At 31.1% G+C, this 14,836-nt stretch overlaps 2 protein-coding genes and 2 non-coding genes across 7 annotated transcripts in view; 2 read left to right on the top strand and 2 right to left on the bottom strand.

The window, feature by feature from the left end:
• LOC100162698 (protein 5NUC) overlaps positions 1-4,754 on the top strand; it is a 22,986-nt gene extending 18,232 nt beyond the window's left edge. For 2 of the 3 annotated variants that reach the window (XM_029487238.1, XM_029487237.1), the window contains 6 exons: positions 2,041-2,238; positions 2,348-2,502; positions 2,560-2,665; positions 2,793-2,948; positions 3,949-4,149; positions 4,527-4,754. In XM_029487238.1, the coding sequence (XP_029343098.1) occupies positions 2,041-2,238; positions 2,348-2,502; positions 2,560-2,665; positions 2,793-2,948; positions 3,949-4,149; positions 4,527-4,717 (1,007 nt within the window). In that variant the 3' untranslated portion in view covers positions 4,718-4,754. Of the gene's footprint in view, positions 1-2,040; positions 2,239-2,347; positions 2,503-2,559; positions 2,666-2,792; positions 2,949-3,016; positions 3,148-3,948; positions 4,150-4,526 lie in introns of those variants that run through there. The other variant, XM_029487239.1, reaches the window with a different exon arrangement.
• A 1,091-nt stretch (positions 4,755-5,845) lies between these two features.
• LOC115033980 lies at positions 5,846-6,049 on the top strand. The gene has a single exon (XR_003839322.1). It is a non-coding gene; the product is annotated as a small nucleolar RNA U3 (small nucleolar RNA).
• Positions 6,050-7,460: 1,411 nt separating this feature from the next.
• Positions 7,461-7,664, bottom strand: LOC115033979. The gene has a single exon (XR_003839321.1). It is a non-coding gene; the product is annotated as a small nucleolar RNA U3 (small nucleolar RNA).
• Positions 7,665-8,752: 1,088 nt separating this feature from the next.
• LOC100160663 (protein 5NUC) overlaps positions 8,753-14,836 on the bottom strand; it is a 9,050-nt gene continuing 2,966 nt past the window's right edge. Inside the window, exons 3-9 of one of the 2 annotated variants that reach the window (XM_008189440.3) lie at positions 11,651-11,852; positions 11,313-11,510; positions 11,049-11,203; positions 10,886-10,991; positions 10,603-10,758; positions 9,368-9,568; positions 8,753-8,989 (exon numbers count right to left, since the gene is read on the bottom strand). In XM_008189440.3, the coding sequence (XP_008187662.1) occupies positions 8,799-8,989; positions 9,368-9,568; positions 10,603-10,758; positions 10,886-10,991; positions 11,049-11,203; positions 11,313-11,510; positions 11,651-11,852 (1,209 nt within the window). In that variant the 3' untranslated portion in view covers positions 8,753-8,798. Of the gene's footprint in view, positions 8,990-9,367; positions 9,569-10,398; positions 10,530-10,602; positions 10,759-10,885; positions 10,992-11,048; positions 11,204-11,312; positions 11,511-11,650; positions 11,853-14,836 lie in introns of those variants that run through there. The other variant, XM_016808127.2, reaches the window with a different exon arrangement.

Here is a 14,836-nt window from a genome sequence, read left to right as displayed (position 1 = left end):
ATTGACATTTTTTTTTGGCCCCCCCCCCTTTTAGAAATCCTTGGCTACGCCACTGCCTATGTATATTTCTGTGTCAAATAAAGTCACCCTCGAAGTACCATTTTACCTTAAAAAGACTAAGCTCTCACTGAGCCATTCTATAAGCCGTACTTAAGAGGATAGACTGAGACGCCGATAAAAAAAAAATCAAGCGATTTATCCACACATCCCCAGTCAACACAACACGCGTATCTCGTGTGCAAGACGCATTAACGTTACAAGAAGTTACAAGGTACTTGGAAATGTATGCCACCCCGGTCACCTCATTTTGGTGGATGAGAACCTAACCTCCAACATCCACCGTCGAGGCCATGAAAAAAACATTTAAATCGGAATATTGCCAACTCACGAATAAACTATGACAAATTATATACCTACGCTAATAACACAAATAAAATGTAGCTAGAATTCGTGAACTTTAGTTAATTTATCTGAAGATCCATGACCAAAACTGATACAGAAAAAATTCTGGTCAGTAGATGGTCTCAGTGAAAAAGGGTGCATCAACTTGTGCAAACACGTTTTGGCTGTATTGTCCACGTCACTGTTTTATTATTCATAAGTTTTTTTATTCACTTAAAATACTTAGTACAACCTAAATTTATCAAAATTACTTAATTTTCATATAATAAGTGCTATTATAATAATATTATTAATATTTTGTAATAATAAAAAATGTATTTATTTTTTTTTAAAGGTTTTCATTTTTGATTTTTTTATAAATATTTATTAAAATCATTGATATAACCTAATCAATAGAATTTCAACTTTTCAATAAATAATAATGGTTAAAATAATAATATTTTACAGATTAAAAATGGACTTAATCAATTTTGCATGTTAGTATAATTATATTTTATGAATTACCTACCGGCTACCAATGACTCATGCATAACGCATTTAATCCACATGTGGACTTAGTGTGTTCTTCGTATTTAGGAATGTATCGATTGAACTTAATTGACATTTTAAGTTATTTATTTAACATCTTTAATAATGTTATGACTTAGTTGAATATGGTATATTGTAGATATTTTTAAACTGAATCTATATGTATAAAAATGAATGTGTGTCTGTCTGTCTGTATATCCATTATCCATTCCTAAACGGCTGGACCTATTTTGATGAAATTGTATGTGTGTGTTTGAATGGCTCTCTGGATGATTTAGATTCACAATTGGAACTGGCAGGTCCAACCCAGGAAGGTGCTCAAACAGGTATTTTGAGATTTACGATGGAAATCTTTGTTTGTAAATGGTTGCCGTTGGAAATAATTAGCAGATATCAGTATTTTTTTGTAAATTGGTAGCCATTGGTTAATCTGTAATCGGGCAGATCAGGTACAACTGTACAAACATGCATCAAATCAAATTTTCGCACATTTCCTACCACAGTCATCCTAACTTTAATAATAATAAACTGAAAAAATCATTTTTTTTCGAATTTAGTGTGTTTTGCATGAACGGGGACAATATATTAGATGTTTAGATAGGTATTTATGGTGCCAAGGGGGGTCCGGATCCCATAGACCCCTCACCCGTAATCACGCAAACGCTATGATCACTATGAATAATCCTTTTAATATAAATTTAATTATATAAACAATAACCAAGATTTATGAAGATTTACTATCATAATATGATTTTAAAAATGTTTAAGACCATATCCAATTCCGGAGCAGTTGAATTTTTTGATGAAGTAGAGTCTTTGAAGAAAGAAACGAAAAAGTTACTCAAAAACGGTGTTAATATAATTATTTGCCTTAGCCATAGTGGAATTGAAAAAGATAAAGTAATTGCCAAGGAAGTAGAAGACATAGATATAATTGTTGGGGGACATTCACATACATTTTTGTACTCGGGTAAGCACCTTTAGTAAACGAATTTAATATTAAAAGCCAAACATTTTTTAAGTATCACATCATCTATAATTCAAATAAATAATTTATGTATTTTGAATAGAATATAAAAATTACGTTAAAATCAAAAACTGCTGTTCTAGACACTCCACCTAGCATTGAAAAACCATATGGACCATATCCACTGTACGTGACAAACGTTAAAAATAAGGCCGTGCCAATATTACAGGCATACGCAAATACCAAATATGTGGGAAAAGTTGTATTAAAATTTGATTCTAATGGTGACATAGTTAATATCGACGGCTCGCCAACATTATTGAATCATGAAATAAAACAAGGTTAATATTCTATTTTACGTTTTTTAAATGAATAGTTTCATAAGTGATTTCAAACTTTAAAAAAAATACAGTACCTAATACATTATAACTTATACTAATACCGATATAGATCCAACAATGTTGACTGTAGTCGATCAATGGAAACCACAGGTAACTAGGATTACAAATATTACCATTGGGCGTACAGCCGTAGAGTTAATAAACACGTGTCGTGGAGAGGAATGTAACATAGGAAACCTGATAGCGGATTCCTATGTATACTACGTAAGTAACATTGAATTGAATAGTTGTATTTTACTTAATAAGTAATTGGAATTTAAGAACGTTATGAAAAAAGAAGTTTACAATGAGTACTGGACTGATGCTCCTATTGGGATGGTTCAAGCAGGTGGTATTAGGACTACAATCAACGAAACTGATCATGATGGTAACAATATTATTTTTCATTAACAATTTAAGTTCAAGAATAGTATTTTTTACAAATCAGAAAAAATCATTTAATTATCGTAGCTTAATAAAATATGATTAAAAATAAAAGGTTTAAATTTTCTTAGGTTACATCACTTTGGGACAGTTGATCAATGTCACGCCGTTTGCTAATAATCTTGTCAAAATTACAATTTCTGGTTCTACGCTTTTAGAATCATTTGAACACAGCGTTTCTGACTATGTATTGAATCATGGTACATCTAAATTTTTACAAGTTTCTGGTAAGTAGGACAAATGTACTAATAAAAATTAACTATAATTATGTTCTATAAATTTGATTTTGTAATAGTTACTGAACATTATTTGGTTTTTGAAAAGTACTCGGGATTTTACTTAGTTGTATCTTGTACCAACGTTATAGATAACTTTGTGGCAGATTCAAGAGGCGGGCAAGAGGGCGCTACCTGTCAATTTTTTTCAGTACGAAAATAAGTGCATAAGTAATTTAATAATATGCAATCGAACAAATTAAACATACTGTAATTCAGTATTCGGAATTCAAACATTTTTTGCCCAAAAATAACAAATAACTAAAATAATCCATAATAATATATTAAGAACTAATTAAACATCTTAAATAGGTATCAACACCAAATGTTTTTAAGAAGTCCAATATAGGCAATTTTATATGTGTTCATATGCATTAGTATGATTGACTTTGTATAAAATAAATTACGGAGCGTCCCTACACGTGCCACGTACATATCCAATTAATGCAGTACTTTACACACTAATTTTTTACAAATGTGAATTTTAGTGAAACACTGAAATTTAGTTTCTTATTTCCAATAATAGCTTACTGAGTGACATTATAGTATGAATACTTATTACACAAATTGAAGAGAAGAAGCTTGTCTAGGCATGTATGTGAGTCGATTTTCGATATTTTATTTCTAATGTCCAATATTTAGCTCTAAAACTTGTGATATTTTACTTTTTACATTTGAATTAAGTTAAGTAATTAACATATTGAAAAAGTTTTTTTTATTAAATGAAACCTCGGCGACTAAGACAATTGGCTGAAAATAACATGCGTTTACATAATATGTAAATATTATTGACTTATATTCAGGCAGAGATTAACTTATATTCTACAATATTGATAATATAGGTGTTTATACTCAAACCGACCAATGAACCACATTATTGGAAATACAACAATTAGTTTTCATACAATTTTTCCATACTATTGATATCCCTTAATTAAAACATTATTTTCAGGTGTTCTGGTCGAATATGATTTAACGCAGAGTCCCGGAAATCGAGTCACTTCACTGTTTCTTCGATGTGGTCACTGTAGCGTTCCCAAATACGAACCTTTAGTGTTGACTGCGAACTACACAATAGTGATGTCCGATTATTTGGCAAATGGTGGTAATAATTATCAGGCATTTCAAAAAAGAATAAGCAACGAATTACTAGGTTTGTAAAAATTATTACCAATTCAAACTACGTGAGTATCTCCAGTGAAAGATAATAATATAAATAATCACTATTGTCTATATAACGTATCAAATTCTGGAAAACTAGGATATCATTATAATATCGTAATAATATTTTAATACCATGGTATGATATCAAAAAAATTATTCTTGTTTTCCATTTTTTTCATTGATTGTGTACAAATCATAAGCTAGACATGTAAAATATCGTATGCTTCCACAGAAATGAGCCTATATTGAATATACATATACCCGGCAATAGTATGTATTATTATGTCTTTTACTGCAGTCATGTAATTACGCCAATAAGTCAACACGAATATAATATTAATAATAAATGTATATTGTGTTATGTAGGTATTGAAGATTATAACGCAACATCGATGTATATGCAATCAATAAGTCCCATAATGAGTGGAATAGATGGCAGAATCCACTTTAAACGTGATATCAACAACGAAAAGTCAGCAGGATTTAATATAAATACATGGAATTATCGAATTTTAGTGACTACTATCATTATTACAGTATTATACTTTAATATTTAAATTGTCATCTGATATAAATTATAAACATTTAAATAAGTATTATATATAAACCGATTTGTATTCCTACCATAATTTTATTATTTATGTTAGATATCTGTATAATTATTTAGTAATAATTAAGTATACGGTGTAAAAATGTATTTGATAGCATATACCTAAGTATGTAACTTATAGGTGATACAATTTATCTATACCTACACATCTTATAATATTATATAATTTAATGATTTAACGGGGTGATATAATTTCAAATACATCAATAAGAGGTTAAAAGAAGGAGGTAGGAACTTTTGAAATAAAATGGTATAAGATGCTACTATGCCCAAATATAATACTACCATATTGTGATGACTATAATGAGACGTAATTAGTTGTATATTGTTTGTATATTATCATGTATATGTATATCATTGTTGATATATTATCATTAAATTAAAATTGAACAGATTCAGTGACTGAGTGACCCATTGGAAAGTGAAGTAGGAACACATACGACATACTGATGTTGTACAGCAGAGCGGTATCCACTTGTCTTCCTTTTTTTATTTAAAACAAATCATTAATCTTTATTATTAATAAACTAGTTAAAACCATAGCACGCTAGGTACTCGATATAAGGAAAGTCTATGAATCACGATATACAAAAAATATGTAACCATAACAACGAAAACCTTACGAAATACCTGTGTATCCTGCTCAATAACATATTTGTGTTAATACTGAAGACATTTTTAACAACTAACTTTAGTTAATAGGTCCATACTTAGTATGTAGGTACCTATTATAATTAATTATAATTAATAGATAATTATACTCGTACTGCCTAGCGGTACTGTCTGTATTAGTGATAGTTATGGCGAAAGCCGTCGATAGATAGCTCTGCCGTCAAACACTCATTGATACACTGCGTCGAGAGGTGTCGTTGGCGCTTTTTTAGAACCTCCAACTGTTTTCTTGTATACGTTCATCGATTTAACAATATAATTGACTAAAACAGTGAGTCAGACGATATTTCAGTCATTGAATTCAGTCCTCATAGTGCCGAAATGTCATGTGCCAGTCAGTGCGCTACTTGTGTTGAGCAGCCGGCACCTGTTATAAGTATGGGCCAGTGTCAATAGCAACATTAAGATCATACTTCACAGGATCATTTCTGTAGTATGCATCGTCCCCTCCAGGTGCAAATCTGGAGTCGTCATTGGCCACGATGATGAGACTTGTCCATGTGCCAGAGCGTGAGATCGCTGGTGGTCTGCTGTTCGCAGTGATGATCATTCAGCAACGATGATCGCAACCAGCTCTGCTGGAAGGTATATGGACAGTCTGAGTGGTCCACTTTAGTCATTAATTATAAAAACCAATATATTACTCGCTCGGTGGTTTTGCCAGTGGTGTGTCATAGCGGTGACCATATTATATAATACAGAATAAGAACATACTACAACAGCCGTGCAATTTTTTATGAGTTTGTTGTCGCCGCCATATGCCAACTATAATTATTTCTTATTATATCATATTTAAAGCCACGTCCGTTCTATTCCTAAACGGCAATGTTTACATTTTATCATATTTAAAATATATATATATTTATCATTTTTATCATATAAAAGCATAAACATTGCCGTTGGTTGTGGGCACGATTAAAAACATACAGATTAGGTTAGAAACTTATTTTTTGTTCCGCTTAAAATTAACGATCTTCTCCACGAACATAATATAATAGTAATGACTGTATCGTAAATTGACGTAACCAAGTTATTGTTACATTATATTATGAGCCTTCTATTAAATTTTCAAGTTTTTTTTCGCAACACATTTTTTTAGGTTTTTCTTCTATAAATATCAAAAAAAAAAATTTGTTGCGTAAAAAAACTTGAAAATTTAATAGAAAGCTCATAATATAATGTTTCAAATACAGATGAAAAATATTGAAAATCCATAGTCACAATTTTTTTATGTAAGCATTTAAGTTCAAATATTGACAAAATACGCAAAATTTACGAAAATTATTTTGAGTTAGAAATTCATAAAATTTTTTATGAATATTATTATAATTTAAAACAAAAAAATAACTATTGGGTAAGTGTTACTTGTGGTGGATGGAACTAGGTGGTACATTCTTCCCTTCTGCTTTTAAATTCTTAGTATTACTTAAATAGCCAGATGTCCATGCAGGAACAAATCATTTGTCAGGCATATTAATATTAGGACTATATCATGGTTGAAATAATATACATGTTATTGCATATCGACTCAGATTGTTATCATAAGAAACAAAATGGCTGCGTAAAGGGATATCACAAATATCAGTTTTTCTTAGCATCAAAACGTCAATTTACGATACAGTCATTACTATTATATTATGTTCGTGGAGAAGATCGTTAATTTTAAGCGGAACAAAAAATAAGTTTCTAACCTAATCTGTATGTTTTTAATCGTGCCCACAACCAACGGCAATGTTTATGCTTTTATATGATAAAAATGATAAATATATATATATTTTAAATATGATAAAATGTAAACATTGCCGTTTAGGAATAGAACGGACGTGGCTTTAAATATGATATAATAAGAAATAATTATAGTTGGCATATGGCGGCGACAACAAACTCATAAAAAATTGCACGGCTGTTGTAGTATGTTCTTATTCTGTATTATATAATATGGTCACCGCTATGACACACCACTGGCAAAACCACCGAGCGAGTAATATATTGGTTTTTATAATTAATGACTAAAGTGGACCACTCAGACTGTCCATATACCTTCCAGCAGAGCTGGTTGCGATCATCGTTGCTGAATGATCATCACTGCGAACAGCAGACCACCAGCGATCTCACGCTCTGGCACATGGACAAGTCTCATCATCGTGGCCAATGACGACTCCAGATTTGCACCTGGAGGGGACGATGCATACTACAGAAATGATCCTGTGAAGTATGATCTTAAAGTTCCCAGTGACACTGGCCCATACTTATAACAGGTGCCGGCTGCTCAACACAAGTAGCGCACTGACTGGCACATGACATTTCGGCACTATGAGGACTGAATTCAATGACTGAAATATCGTCTGACTCACTGTTTTAGTCGATTATATTGTTAAATCGATGAAAGTATACAAGAAAACAGTTGGACGTTCTACAAAAGCGCCAACGACACCTCTCGACGCAGCGTATCAATGAGCGTTTGACGGCAGAGCCATCTATCGACGGCTTTCGCCATAACTATCACTAATACAGACAGTACCGCTAGGCAGTACGAGTATAATTATCTATTAATTATAATAATTATAATAGGTACCTACATACTAAGTATGGACCTATTAACTAAAGTTAGTTGTTAAAAATGTCTTCAGTATTAACACAAATATGTTATTGAGCAGGATACACAGGTATTTCGTAAGGTTTCCGTTGTTATGGTTACATATTTTTTGTATATCGTGATTCATAGACTTTCCTTATATCGAGTACCTAGCGTGCTATGGTTTTAACTAGTTTATTAATAATAAAGATTAACGATTTGTTTTAAATAAAAAAAGGAAGACAAGTGGATACCGCTCTGCTGTACAATATCAGTATGTCGTATGTGTTCCTACTTCACTTTCCAATGGGTCACTCAGTCACTGAATCTGATCAATTTTAATTTAACGATAATAATATATCAACAATGATATACATATACATGATAATATACAAACAATATACAACTAATTACGTCTCATTATAGTCATCACAATATGGTAGTATTATATTTGGGCATAGTAGCATCTTATACCATTTTATTTCAAAAGTTCCTACCTCCTCCTTTTAACCTCTTATTGATGTATTTGAAATTATATCATCCCGTTAAATCATTAAATTATATAATATTATAAGATGTGTAGGTATAGATAAATTGTATCACCTATAAGTTACATACTTAGGTATATGCTATCAAATACATTTTTACACCGTATACTTAATTATTACTAAATAATTATATAGATGTATATCTAACATAAATAATAAAATTATGGTAGGAATACAAATCGGTTTATATATAATACTTATTTAAATGTTTATAATTTATATCAGATGACAATTTAAATATTAAAGTATAATACTGTAATAATGATAGTAGTCACTAAAATTCGATAATTCCATGTATTTATATTAAATCCTGCTGACTTTTCGTTGTTGATATCGCGTTTAAAGTGGATTCTGCCATCTATTCCACTCGTTATGGGACTTATTGATTGCATATACATCGATGTTGCGTTATAATCTTCAATACCTACATAACACAATATACATTTATTATTAATATTATATTCGTGTTGACTTATTGGCGTAATTACATGACTGCAGTAAAAGACATAATAATACATACTATTGCCGGGTATATGTATATTCAATATAGGCTCATTTCTGTGGAAGCATACGATATTTTACATGTCTAGCTTATGATTTGTACACAATCAATGAAAAAAATGGAAAACAATAATAATTTTTTTGATATCATACCATGGTATTAAAATATTATTACGATATTATAATGATATCCTAGTTTTCCAGAATTTGATACGTTATATAGACAATAGTGATTATTTATATTATTATCTTTCACTGGAGATACTCACGTAGTTTGAATTGGTAATAATTTTTTACAAACCTAGTAATTCGTTGCTTATTCTTTTTTGAAATGCCTGATAATTATTACCACCATTTGCCAAATAATCGGACATCACTATTGTGTAGTTCGCAGTCAACACTAAAGGTTCGTATTTGGGAACGCTACAGTGACCACATCGAAGAAACAGTGAAGTGACTCGATTTCCGGGACTCTGCGTTAAATCATATTCGACCAGAACACCTGAAAATAATGTTTTAATTAAGGGATATCAATAGTATGGAAAAATTGTATGAAAACTAATTGTTGTATTTCCAATAATGTGGTTCATTGGTCGGTTTGAGTATAAACACCTATATTATCAATATTGTAGAATATAAGTTAATCTCTGCCTGAATATAAGTCAATAATATAGACATTATTATATTATCAATAATATTTACATATTATGTAAACGCATGTTATTTTAATTCAGCCAATTGTCTTAGTCGCCGAGGTTTCATTTAATAAAAAAAACTTTTTCAATATGTTAATTACTTAACTTAATTCAAATGTAAAAAGTAAAATATCACAAGTTTTAGAGCTAAATATTGGACATTAGAAATAAAATATCGAAAATCGACTCACATACATGCCTAGACAAGCTTCTTCTCTTCAATTTGTGTAATAAGTATTCATACTATAATGTCACTCAGTAAGCTATTATTGGAAATAAGAAACTAAATTTCAGTGTTTCACTAAAATTCACATGTGTAAAAAATTAGTGTGTAAAGTACTGCATTAATTGATATGTACGTGGCACGTGTAGGGACGCTCCGTAATTTATTTTATACAAAGTCAATCATACTAATGCATATGAACACATATAAAATTGCCTATATTGGACTTCTTAAAAACATTTGGTGTTGATACCTCTTAAAGATGTTTAATTAGTTCTTAATATATTATTATGGATTATTTTAGTTATTTGTTATTTTTGGGCAAAAAATGTTTGAATTCCGAATACTGAATTACAGTATGTTTAATTTGTTCGATTGCATATTATTAAATTACTTATGCACTTATTTTCGTACTGAAAAAAATTGACAGGTAGCGCCCTCTTGCCCGCCTCTTGAATCTGCCACAAAGTTATCTATAACGTTGGTACAAGATACAACTAAGTAAAATCCCGAGTACTTTTCAAAAACCAAATAATGTTCAGTAACTATTACAAAATCAAACTTATAGAACATAATTATAGTTAATTTATATTAGTACATTTTATTTGTCCTACTTACCAGAAACTTGTAAAAATTTAGATGTACCATGATTCAATACATAGTCAGAAACGCTGTGTTCAAATGATTCTAAAAGCGTAGAACCAGAAATTGTAATTTTGACAAGATTATTAGCAAACGGCGTGACATTGATCAACTGTCCCAAAGTGATGTAACCTAAGAAAATTTAAACCTTTTATTTTTAATCATATTTTATTAAGCTACGATAATTAAATGATTTTTTCTGATTTGTAAAAAATACTATTCTTGAACTTAAATTGTTAATGAAAAATAATATTGTTACCATCATGATCAGTTTCGTTGATTGTAGTCCTAATACCACCTGCTTGAACCATCCCAATAGGAGCATCAGTCCAGTACTCATTGTAAACTTCTTTTTTCATAACGTTCTTAAATTCCAATTACTTATTAAGTAAAATACAACTATTCAATTCAATGTTACTTACGTAGTATACATAGGAATCCGCTATCAGGTTTCCTATGTTACATTCCTCTCCACGACACGTGTTTATTAACTCTACGGCTGTACGCCCAATGGTAATATTTGTAATCCTAGTTACCTGTGGTTTCCATTGATCGACTACAGTCAACATTGTTGGATCTATATCAGTATTAGTATAAGTTATAATGTATTAGGTACTGTATTTTTTTTAAAGTTTGAAATCACTTATGAAACTATTCATTTAAAAAACGTAAAATAGAATATTAACCTTGTTTTATTTCATGATTCAATAATGTTGGCGAGCCGTCGATATTAACTATGTCACCATTAGAATCAAATTTTAATACAACTTTTCCCACATATTTGGTATTTGCGTATGCCTGTAATATTGGCACGGCCTTATTTTTAACGTTTGTCACGTACAGTGGATATGGTCCATATGGTTTTTCAATGCTAGGTGGAGTGTCTAGAACAGCAGTTTTTGATTTTAACGTAATTTTTATATTCTATTCAAAATACATAAATTATTTATTTGAATTATAGATGATGTGATACTTAAAAAATGTTTGGCTTTTAATATTAAATTCGTTTACTAAAGGTGCTTACCCGAGTACAAAAATGTATGTGAATGTCCCCCAACAATTATATCGATGTCTTCTACTTCCTTGGCAATTACTTTATCTTTTTCAATTCCACTATGGCTAAGGCAAATAATTATATTAACACCGTTTTTGAGTAACTTTTTCGTTTCTTTCTTCAAAGACTCTACTTCATCAAAAAATTCAACTGCTCCGGAATTGGATATGGTCTTAAACATTTTTAAAATCATATTATGATAAGTAATCTTCATAAATCTTGGTTATTGTTTATAGAATTAAATTTATATTAAAAGGATTATTCATAGTGATCATAGCGTTTGCATGATTACGGGTGAGGGGTCCATGGGATCCGGACCCCCCTTGGCACCATAAATACCTATCTAAACATCCAATATATTGTCCCCGTTCATGCAAAACACACTAAATTCGAAAAAAAATGATTTTTTTCAGTTTATTATTATTAAAGTTAGGATGACTGTGGTAGGAAATGTGCGAAAATTTGATTTGATGCATGTTTGTACAGTTGTACCTGATCTGCCCAATTACAGATTAACCAATGGCTACCAATTTACAAAAAAATACTGATATCTGCTAATTATTTCCAACGGCAACCATTTACAAACAAAGATTTCCATCGTAAATCTCAAAATACCTGTTTGAGCACCTTCCTGGGTTGGACCTGCCAGTTCCAATTGTGAATCTAAATCATCCAGAGAGCCATTCAAACACACACATACAATTTCATCAAAATAGGTCCAGCTGTTTAGGAATGGATAATGGATATACAAACAGACAGACACACATTAATTTTTATATATATAGATTCAGTTTAAAAATATCTACAATATACCATATTCAACTAAGTCATAATATTATTAAAGATGTTAAATAAATAACTTAAAATGTCAATTAAGTTCAATCGATACTTTCCTAAATACGAAGAACACACTAAGTCCACATGTGGATTAAATGCGTTATGCATGAGTCATTGGTAGCCGGTAGGTAATTCATAAAATATAATTATACTAACATGCAAAATTGATTAAGTCCATTTTTAATCTGTAAAATATTATTATTTTAACCATTATTATTTATTGAAAAGTTGAAATTCTATTGATTAAGTTATATCAATGATTTTAATAAATATTTATAAAAAAAATCAAAAATGAAAACCTTTAAAAAAAAATAAATACATTTTTTATTATTACAAAATATTAATAATATTATTATAATAGTACTTATTATATGAAAATTAAGTAATTTTGATAAATTTAGGTTGTACTAAGTGTTTTAAGTGAATAAAAAAACTTATGAATAATAAAACAGTGACGTGTGACAATACAGCCAAAACGTGTTTGCACAAGTTGATGCACCCTTTTCCACTGAGACCATCTACTGACCAGAATTTTTTCTGTATCAGTTTTGGTCATGGATCTTCAGATAAATTAACTAAAGTTCACGAATTCTAGCTACATTTTATTTGTGTTATTAGCGTAGGTATATAATTTGTCATAGTTTATTCGTGAGTTTGCAATATTCCGATTTAAATGTTTTTTTCATGGCCTCGACGGTGGATGTTGGAGGTTAGGTTCTCATCCACCAAAATGAGGTGACCGGGGTGGCATACATTTCCAAGTACCTTGTAACTTCTTGTAACGTTAATGCGTCTTGCACACGAGATACGCGTGTTGTGTTGACTGGGGATGTGTGGATAAATCGCTTGATTTTTTTTTTATCGGCGTCTCAATCTATCCTCTTAAGTACGGCTTATAAAATGGCTCAGTGAGAGCTTAGTCTTTTTAAGGTAAAATGGTACTTCGAGGGTGACTTTATTTGACACAGAAATATACATAGGCAGTGGCGTAGCCAGGATTTCTAAAAGGGGGGGGGGGCAAAAAAAAATGTCAATCTTAATGTAAATATTTTATCAATGCTTTTGTTACCAGTGTGGCAGGATTATCGCAACAATTACAACAATTTAAATGCGTTCGGGTAACGAGAAGTCGAGAATGGCGATCGTATGACAGGCGGTAAACGGGTAATGCTCGAGAAAGCTAAAAAAAGTTGCGAATGTTGCGATTGATTTTGTCGAAGTCGTGACATGTTAACATTGATAAGATAGGATACGAGCATTTGTTTCGTACCACGAACTACTACATAGGACTGGACACTCCGGGCAGGGGGAGGGTGGGACACCGGTCACAAAGTTGTACGGGTATGTACGTTTGCGACTGTGATGCTATCTAGTGACGTACTAGATTTACTACATTTCGAATTTTACTTTTATAAACATAATATTTATATATAGACTTATGAAATATGAAAAATTTATGAATATATAATTAAATATGTAATTTATAATTACTAATTACTATTTATATTACCATGAGAATGAGACAATACTTACGTATGTCTAATCAAAAGCAAGTTAGAAATCACGCAAAAAAAAAACTTTCCAAATTGGTAGCAACATAGTAACTAGTAATACGCATTCATTTATTTAGAAATAATAGTGAATATAAAAAGTGTCGTTGATTTGCATTTTTGAATTTTTGATGGTTTTTCAGTTATCACTAGTGACCATGATTAAAGATATAATTATATCTTTAATCGTGCTAGTGACTAGTCATGACTTATCACATAAAATAATTTACAACAGCACAGTATAAAAAAATGCCACCAGAGAGCAGCTACATAGCGAACGTACGACCACCGTACAACTTTGCAGCCACCTTATTTTATACAGTGTCCAGTCCTATGTAGTAGTTCGTGGTAACATTAGACGTGTTAGTAAGTGGTGATAGTCCATAGGCGTGACTAGACTTCATCCACAGGGGCAGCCTAACTAATGACCGGCGCCACCTAACCTAACCGAAAAAACACCCATTTACAATTCTTGTCTATGCGTACAACTTTGCAGCCACCTTATTTTATACAGTGTCCAGTCCTATGTAGTAGTTCGTGGTAACATTAGACGTGTTAGTAAGTGGTGATACCACGACGTATCACCATTCACCACACTCACGTTTGTAACCGAATAGGTACAACTACAGCGGCACAGATATAGATAATAAACACGATTTAAGAAGACCATCATAAATCGTGATAATGAATAACATTTCTACTTTTTTTATACTAGGACGTACTGATATAAAAACAAAAATAATAAAAAACACGGTCGATGGGGGGGGGG

The sequence above is a fragment of the Acyrthosiphon pisum genome, chromosome A1 (assembly GCF_005508785.2).
Source record: "Acyrthosiphon pisum isolate AL4f chromosome A1, pea_aphid_22Mar2018_4r6ur, whole genome shotgun sequence".
In the NCBI taxonomy this organism is placed as follows: domain Eukaryota; kingdom Metazoa; phylum Arthropoda; class Insecta; order Hemiptera; family Aphididae; genus Acyrthosiphon; species Acyrthosiphon pisum.
Note: the sequence above shows the minus strand (reverse complement) of the source record. Positions and strands in the feature narration are given on the sequence as shown.